The sequence below is a fragment of the Manacus vitellinus genome, unplaced genomic scaffold (genome assembly GCF_001715985.3).
Source record: "Manacus vitellinus isolate BGI_N305 unplaced genomic scaffold, ASM171598v3 scaffold_0_pilon, whole genome shotgun sequence".
In the NCBI taxonomy this organism is placed as follows: Eukaryota; Metazoa; Chordata; class Aves; order Passeriformes; family Pipridae; genus Manacus; species Manacus vitellinus.
This window is the reverse complement of record NW_021938789.1, coordinates 558,433-567,471: the sequence shown is the minus strand read 5'-3', so window position 1 is coordinate 567,471 and position 9,039 is coordinate 558,433. Positions and strand designations below refer to the sequence as shown.

Sequence of the window (9,039 nt, the reverse complement as noted above, 5' to 3'; positions counted from 1 at the left end):
TTATTTGAACACATACATATGGTGTGTGAGAGTGAGCAAGCTCTCTGTAAATGTTTGGAAGGAGCATCTGTCAGACAATAAAACTTACAAGAAAACATGTTTCTCATTTAAAGTGTATTCACCAGAACTATTTCAGTGTTGGAATCAGTTCATTTGTATAGCTTGGAGGCATTAATAAGAGCAGAGAACTGTAAAGGCACCAGAAAAGTCGAACTGTTACTAAGAATCCAAGGTATTTTTTAAAAGCATTTTGTCTTTTCGGCACCCCAGTCTTCTGATAAGGAACCTGAACCAGTTGACAGCCAGGAAACCTCTGCTAGTCCTTCCAAAGAGATTGCAAACAAGAAGATGGCATGATTTTTGCAAACCTGGAAAGTCTAAAGATTGCAATAATTGTTGGACCAAAGGGACCCTCTTCAGGCATAAATAGCAAGACTCCTACTGTCTTCTCTTGCAGACCAACTCAGCTGCCAGCAAAAGCAGGTGCTCTCCCACTACCAGTGCTCCAGAGGAATATTTAGTGAGTATTCACAGCTATTTTTACAAATTAATATATTATTAGAGATTTAGTTATGTTTGCATAGTTTTCTCAAAGGATAGAAACATTTAAAAATCATTTCTAAAGGCTGTTATTTTAAACAATTGCTGGAGTTCAACAGTCTGATGCAATTACCATGTTAATTTAAAAACAAAATTTGCACAAGCTGTGACAGTAACTTTCAAAAAATATTGGTTTTTAGAACTGTGTAGTTTAGACATTCTAAAGGAATTACAATCTATTTTTAATCCACATTATGACAGCTAAGTAATTTATATAAATATGAAATGTATTTGATTTTAAATGTTATGCTATAAACCAGCCTTTGTAGAACACAAATTTAAAATAAATCATTTCTTTTGGCAAAGTAACCTGCAATTTAATCTTTAGAAGAATAAATACACCACTAATGTTTTCCACAGAAACAGTTGCTACTCTAATGAAATCAAGATGTGACTCTAATCAGATTTCAAAAGAAAATCAGAAACAGATTTTTCTCAGAGGTAGTACTATGGACAAGGATAAGATATTTCTATTTTCATTAGAAACACTTGTCCCAGGTAAAGTTACAGATTTGTTCTATATAGCATGGAAATTACAAATCTGAAAGCATTATAGTAATGCTTTTAGAAGCATAAAAATTTTTATTGTTTCAGATATCTGCTTTCTTTTAGGTTATAACTGATGCTACATTGGATTTTATTAGGTAACTGTTATTAATTTTGAGTTTAGAGTGACTAATATGACTAACGGATTTTTTTTTTTTGTGTGGAAGGGAATGGAAAACCTGATGTTTGTCTACTGCTCCTGTAAAGTTATCTGGACAGTACTTGTAACTATACTAGGTTATGCCAGCAGCTTGCCTGTGGGGGATGATTCTATTTGCACAGCAGAGGAACTTGCTAAGTACAGGATAATCTTCATAGGGAAATGGAGTCAGACTGCTTTCCCTAAGCAGTATCCACTCTACAGGCCCCCAGCACAGTGGTCATCCCTGCTAGGTAAGTCAAGTATGCACAGTTTTAACAGCAGATAAATCTCTTGACCTCTGTGGTGTTTTTTTTTCTTCTTAATAGTCAAATTTAAGATAACTAATGGAAAAGGAAAAAATTGCCAAAGTTATTAAGAATGAAATTCATAAAATGAGGTATCCACAATATTTTCCAAAAATCTGCAACTGTTTTCAATTGACTTCTGTTTTCAATTGGCCACAGCTAAAACAAACAGTGATAAGCCAAATGTTTTAGTGTTCACTCAATTTTATACACATTTTTTTTTAACCTCAGAAATAAAACAGAGAAAATGAAGAAATAGGGACATTGTAAATCAGACTTTTATGTCATGCCATGTATTCACTCAAATAGGTGTTACTCATAGTCCTGACTACAGCATGTGGAAAAAAAATGAATATGCCAGCAATGGTGTACGTGATTTTGCTGAAAAGGGTGAAGCATGGGCATTAATGAAAGAAATAGAAGAAGCTGGAGAGAAAATTCAGAGCGTACATGGAATCTTCTCTGCTCCTGCAATTACCAGTGGCACAGGACAAACCTCTACTGAATTAGAAGTGCATCCAAGACATCCCTTAGTAAGTAAACATACATATTGATTTCAAAAGTTTATTTTATGTCACCAGCACCCAAAATTAAATATTTGACTTCTCATTCGTAGGAACAATATAATGCAAAGAGTTATGAAAAAACATGTCACACTGCAGGGAGCACTGTACAGTTTCTATAAAGTAGAAGAGCATAATGAAATTATTCCAAAATTTTTGAGTTAAAATCACTGTAAGCAGGACCGAAGCATTCCAAAACGAGTGATGCAATCCTGATGGATAATTTTGTTTCATTAGGTTTCATTTGTTGTACGAATTGTTCCAAGCCCTGACTGGTTTGTGGGTATTGACAGCCTAAATCTCTGTGAAGGAGACCGCTGGATGGATGAAGTGTCAGTAGATCTATATCCATATGATGCTGGAACTGATAGTGGTTTCACATTTTCCTCCCCAAACTTTGCCACTATTCCACAGGAGACAGTTCAAGAGGTAGGTGTATGTTCATAGTTTAGCACTCCATATTGATATGTTTTGAGATTTCCCTTTAAAAGATAACTATTCTATAATTGTGAAACTGATTTTAGTATTTGGGAGTGCTGATGCTCTCTACACACGGATTTATTACACAGCTGATAAAGTCACCAGTTTTGGTTATTTTCTGTGTCTTTGAAATTCATTAGGTAGATGCAGATGGTTCACAAAAACTTGTCTCTACATTTTAATTATTTTATAGAAAAACTGTCAGGTTTTAGATGACATTCAACAATCCTTAAAGCACCAGGAAAATAAAAAATACTTGCAAGAGTCCTGACATTACGAAATATGTAACTAAACAGGAAAATTCTTAGTAGTGAATACTGATGTGAGGAGGAGCTTAGTTGAAAGCACTGCTGAAACCTGAAACTTGCATCAGAGGGAAAGGACCTAAAGGAAAGCAAAGAACTGCAATGACCCCAATCTCTTTTGCTCATTTGATCCTCTATATGCCTCATATTTTGCTTTTGCCATTTAAAAATGGAGGGCAACAGAGGATTTTCATTAAAATGTTTTGAATACTGTAAGTATTCAGTTAATCCCTTCTTAAAGGTCAGTTTTGCTCGAGACAAATACTGTCCTAATGAGTAATGAGAAAAGGTACAGAGAATCTGGAAAACAATGCATTTGGCCTCCTATATCCAAATGACAGTATACCTAATATTATTATTTAATACTCAGCCAGTTTTTTCCATTAAACCTTCCATACATTACTGTGTTTTCAGTACCTCCCAGCACAGTCTGCTATCCAAAGTGGATGAAATTCATTGTTCCCTGTCTCAAAGCATTCTGCATAAAAGTTCTGGGACTACCAGCACAGTTATGAGAACTGAGGTGCACAGAAACTGGTTCTACTCAATTAACTTGCCAAAAAGTATTAGCATGATGTATAAACATGATTTTACAGTTATCTTCCTACTAATACGATGTCATTTGGTTAATATTCCCCTTTTAATTTTGCAGATCACTTGCTCCTCTCCAAGTCACCCAGCAAACTCATTTTATTATCCAAAACTCAAAATTTTGCCACCTATTGCTCAAGTAACAATGGTGAAATTAAAGAAAAGCCAGCTGGGTCTTTCTGCACCTTATATTAATCTTCCAGCCAAAAGCAATGAAATAATAGACTCTGTCTCAGGTAAGTGATTAGTTCATTGATGTTCTCAATTCTGTTATTTTCATTCACTCAGAAATATGTGGAAATCTGGCAGGTGATGTGGATGAAACAGGTGATCAGGCAGAATATTCTCCTATCTGCATAGGAATAGTTTCCAGACTCACACATGGGAAATAAAACAAGCCAGTTGACATAAAAGAGAATTCCCGAAAGAATAAAGGAGGGATTGCATATTTGAGCTGTGGTTCAAAGGATTGGGTTGCATCCACAGTAAGAGCTACTCAAGCCTTTGTATCAGTGTAGGTCAGTGAATTTTATGAGAAACAAATGACACTTGATCAGAATCAGAGTTCCCAAACTCTTTGCAACTTTAAAGTAAATATTCATCCTTAAGTTTTTCTATGATGATGAAGCCAAGAACTATTATTGTTGTCTCTTTCTGGGTCACAAGGCTTGACAGTTAGGTGCAATAAAAATTGATATAATTCAATTGTTTTGGATGTATTTGTGATAGAATCCTGACAACAAAAATCAGGTTCTCATTTTTATTTTCTTAAAAATAGTAGCTAATAACCTTGACCAGGTAGGAAGATACACAAACTACTGACTCAAGTCAGTCTTAAGGGTGATTTCCAAATCCCTGAATTAAAAAATATATGGTTAACACAATATATGCTCCAAGGGAGCAATGCACTCCCAGAAGAGTTGCCATGTTCCAAGAGCTTCTCCAGAATGTCTGAGTATTGCATGGGTCTGTGCTGGACACCTCATAGCCACTAAAATAAAGCTCATTCTCTACACAACTAATGTGTGATTTTTACTTTAATAAAGGTATTTATCAATTTACAGTGGTTTAATGTATTTCTGTTAGTAAACAAGACACATTCAAAGTGACTGTTACATATCTCATTTGCAGTTATGTCTGTCCCACAGCACTCAAAATGAACATTTGGCCCTCTTTAGGGTATAAATTTAAAACAATGCATTTAAAGTATGGTATCTCAAAATTAATTTTAAATCAAAAATCCCCACTTTATGCTAACCAGTAAATCAATCTGCTTAAAAACGTATTCCAGAATCAAAAGGACAGATTTAATTACCAGAGGTCAAGCTGTGTCCCTCATTCCTTCTAGAAACAGGAATGAGTGATGACAGCAGAAGTGGTGAGTTCACTGTAATGCCAGAAATTTATACCAGGTGTCACACACCTAGTGTGGCATTTAAAGATGGTTTTGTGAACACCTATTTTACCTGCAAATGCTGTAACAGGAAGTGTTGATGCATCTTCCTGTGACAAGCAATATTTTAATGTAACCTGCTAAGGAATACTCAGCCATGCTTTTATGAGAGATATTTTCACCAGAAGCATACACTATGCGAAGTACTTTGGAGTTTCTAATTTCTTTTCCTGAGGCAAATTATACTGAAACCCCTTTTAGTATTAGAAAGCTTACAGTGACAGAACATGTTTATTGGCAAAAGGGGGAGTAGTATACACACCAAACAACAGATGATTTAATGTAAGAAATGGGACTTTATTTCTGAAGTAAAATTGCAATAAAATTAAAATGGAATTTGATATGACCAACTATAGGAACAATAGCTAAGAAATATAAATATATCCAAACAAACCAGAGAAAAGCTTTAATACCAGCATTTTAGTAAGCCATGAAAAGGTAAATGAGTTATAAAATTGACAGTAAATGTTTTTTAATTCAGTCTTTTGGGTGCAATTATTTTAAGCATAGTTTTCTTTTAAAGGAATTCTGTATTTTCAATTCAATAAATAATATGCTGCACTACTGATATAATATCTCAGACATGCTCTAGATTGCAATAACAATAATATCATTGTCCACGAGCTTAGGAGATGAAACCAGACCTTTTTTTTAATTTATGAGACAACATATGGATTTTATTATTATCGCATGTATTTTTTGTATAAGAAAGGATGCTATTTGATCAAAATTCCTTAATGCTTTTCCAACTGTATATTTGACTCAAGTACAGCTTCATGTAAAGTTACATTTTTGTTGTGTGTGTTGCAGAAACACCCCTGGACTGTGAGGTTTCTCAATGGTCTTCCTGGGGTCTCTGCAGAGGCGTTTGCAGAGAAACAGGGACCAAGATCAGAACTCGTTTTGTGCTTCTTCAGCCTGCCAATAATGGAATGCCTTGCCCAAACCTGGATGAAGAGACACCATGTGAACCAGAAAACTGTGTCTGAAATAAAGAAAAGATAATAACTTAGCTAATTTAAAAGTAGGATAAGTTTAAATCTAAACTACATGTCAATCAGTGTTCTTTAGAATTTGGATATGCTGCACTATTTTGATGAAAAGGTGTATAAGAGTGGTTTTGAAAGTTTCTATTTAATGTCAACATTTTAGGGGGTTAAATTTCTTAGTATGACAACAGTACTCGATCACTTACAGACCAAAAACCCCCAAATAAATCCTTCCTACAATACACTGTAAGTTCTTGGAGTACCCTCTAGTGGCAGAAAAGAAGACATTTGGATACGTACTTCACATGAATAAAAATCAATCACATCTAAACTAATAGCCTTCTTAAATACTGTAATTTGATTATCTACAGATATTTATACCTAGAAATTAATTTTTTCATCTAAATTATGTTTTTATAATTTATTGGCATTTTTCTTGTCTTTCTAAATATGCTTAACATGCATTTCTTCAGAAACTACTTACATAAGTCAGAGTGACCAGATGTTTGCAGCGTGGTTAAGACAATAGTGGAAGTGAGTAAACTTGTCTTGAGACTTACGAATATATGAAAATGTCTTTTTCTTTTTTTTTTTTTCTCAAAAGCGAGAAGAATAACTGCCATGAGGACACTCAGCCAACAAAATTACTAGAAAAATATAGAAGCGTGGATACTACTAGAAAACTTCTGAACTGAATTAAATGTGTTAGTTGAGATTCAAAAACTGATTGTTGGTGTGTGTCACTCATGAGACAACTATCTCAAAAATGAATGCTGTTGACCATAACATAAATTATATCATTACCTTTATATATGCAGCAAATATTGTCCATGTTTCTGTAAATGTGTTGCTGCTATTTATTTGCTATTTTTCCACTTTTTACAGAGAAAATTTAGCAATTTTTAATAGTATCTAAAATTCAGGTATACACAATGATAACAAAACACAACATGTCAGAAAATGTTCCTGACTGCAAGCTTTAATGCTCAAATAACTGTTATAAAATGAATGTAACATATGGCTTATGAAGAGATGTGGTTACTAACCAGGAAAAGGATTTTGGAATAATACTTACTCAACAGAATAAGTCTGCAGTCAGCTCACAAAACTTTTACAGCACACTGCAATTTTACAAATATACAGTGCAGATATTGAACAGGGGAGTTGATTTGAGAAGGTTCTTTTAGGAATATGCCAAATACAAGAAAATTTCTCATGTCCTGAAAAGAGTACACTATATTCTCCATAGGGCTGAAACATTCAAAAGGTTCTCTGTATTTCTTTCCAGGAGATAAATCTTGCAAAGACCCAAATAAATTTGAAACTTTATCAGACTAGAATTAGTTACTCCTCCAAATGTTGTTAAACACAGTTTTTAGAGCTCATTGTAGGAATCTCTACATCTCTTATTCTTCAGACTCCCACTCTTGCCCATTGTTCAAAATTGTTTCACTTACTCTTTTTATCATGTCTGGTTGTTTTTTTTCCAGGTTCCCCTGTTTCCACTCTATAATGGGAATAGTGTAACTACACTATTTTGTGTTTAGTTAACTATCAATATTTTTCTTTCTTCTTTTTACAGTAATGTTAATCATTCTGTGTTTTCCGTTACACTTATCTACTATATTTTTACAGATTTACCATCATCTCAGAAAACCTATGCATACATCGAAGTATATATTTAAATACTCTCTGAGGACAGGAACTAATTTCAAATTTATTGATTGTTGAGTGACAAATTAGGCTCAATAAAGGCTTTGGGCAGATCTCAGATTCAAGTCTAAATCATGCCTTAGGAAAAATAAACCCACAAACCACAAGGTATCCTTGGAGGTACATTGCTGGAAGTTCTCTTAACATTAGAGTTTTGCTTCTTCACGTGCCCAGAGCAAATAAAGGGCCAGGTCCAGTAAAAGAACACCTGCATTTGCAATTGTATATATGACCTGAATCTGGGATTTCAGTCCTACAAGAAAAGAACTGAGAGTGGAGTAGTCCCAGTGTTTACTCGAACTCCTGGAGCCAAAAGTTTCCCAAAGGACACTGAAGGAGAAAGGATGAGAGGGAGTGGTGGAGTAGAAAGGGAAGTGAATATACAACAAGCCAACACACTTCAGGAAACTCCAGTCAGTGATATATAACTTTACTACTTTAGACTGTTTACATACAGGAATATTCACTGAAGCTTCCTTCAAAAGCAGAACTTTTCTATCCAGCCAGTTACCTGGATATGGGATTTTTTTGTAAGCTGTGACTTCAAGAGACCTTGATACACATGACATTCTTTAAGGATGCCCTTGTAGTTATGTAATGTTTGGCCATAGATCATTCCAGGTATTCCCTTTGCAAATCCCAGGCATGGATTCATTACTTGGCAAGACTACGGATACAGCGAGTGAAGCACATTCTAATGATGGAGCATATTTCTCAAAATATATCATTATTAAACTGATTAGTGAGGTACATTATCCCTGTGTGGATACTGCTAGGACCTTGTAGCTTTTACTTTCTGCAGTCTTGGAATTCTCTTAAAAGTCTGGGGACCGGGAAGAAGCACAGAGAAGCTCTTCCTTCCTTTTCCTTTACAACTAGTGTTACAGATGGCTGGCAGCCAAGATGCTGTGGTCCTAAACACATGAGATTTAGGGAAGGAAATGGGCAAATTAACTCCTGGGTTAAGCTAGTCTCAGAAAGCACTTTGGGAGGAAGCTTGAAACGGATTTGTAAAGACAATTTTTTTTCAAGAATGTTTTATAGGAAGGATCAGCTTCGATGCCTTGGTAGATATTATTGCAGAATGGAAGACATGGTTAAAGGTAAGTGTAGTAGTCAAAAATTCACAACAGAATTTAACTGTGGTCCTACAGAAATAATCAAAACCAAACTAAATTCCTATAATGGAATAAGGTACCTCATTACTGAGAACAATTTTTTCCAATACCTTAAGGAATTTAAAGATGGTGAACTGTGAACACATGAAAAATTGGAGGATAACTTCTTGAGCCAGGGAATAGACAGCCCTACCAGAGGGGATGTGATACCAGACCAGATGGCCACCAGCTTAA

At 34.9% G+C, this 9,039-nt stretch overlaps 1 protein-coding gene across 2 annotated transcripts; it reads left to right on the top strand.

Moving 5' to 3' along the window:
• The first annotated feature begins 285 nt into the window (after positions 1-285).
• On the top strand, positions 286-6,812 carry SPON2 (spondin 2). Of its 2 annotated transcripts, none has more exons than XM_018087571.2 (6): positions 286-514; positions 1,307-1,539; positions 1,903-2,126; positions 2,394-2,585; positions 3,594-3,768; positions 5,796-6,812. In XM_018087571.2, exons 1-6 carry the CDS (start codon positions 354-356, stop codon positions 5,972-5,974), a joined length of 1,164 nt encoding a protein of 387 aa, XP_017943060.1. In that variant the 5' UTR covers positions 286-353; the 3' UTR covers positions 5,975-6,812. The 2 variants fall into 2 exon arrangements, with proteins under 2 accessions (XP_017943060.1, XP_017943004.1); XM_018087515.2 differs by having other exon boundaries at positions 297-520; positions 1,314-1,539.
• Positions 6,813-9,039: the final 2,227 nt, after the last annotated feature.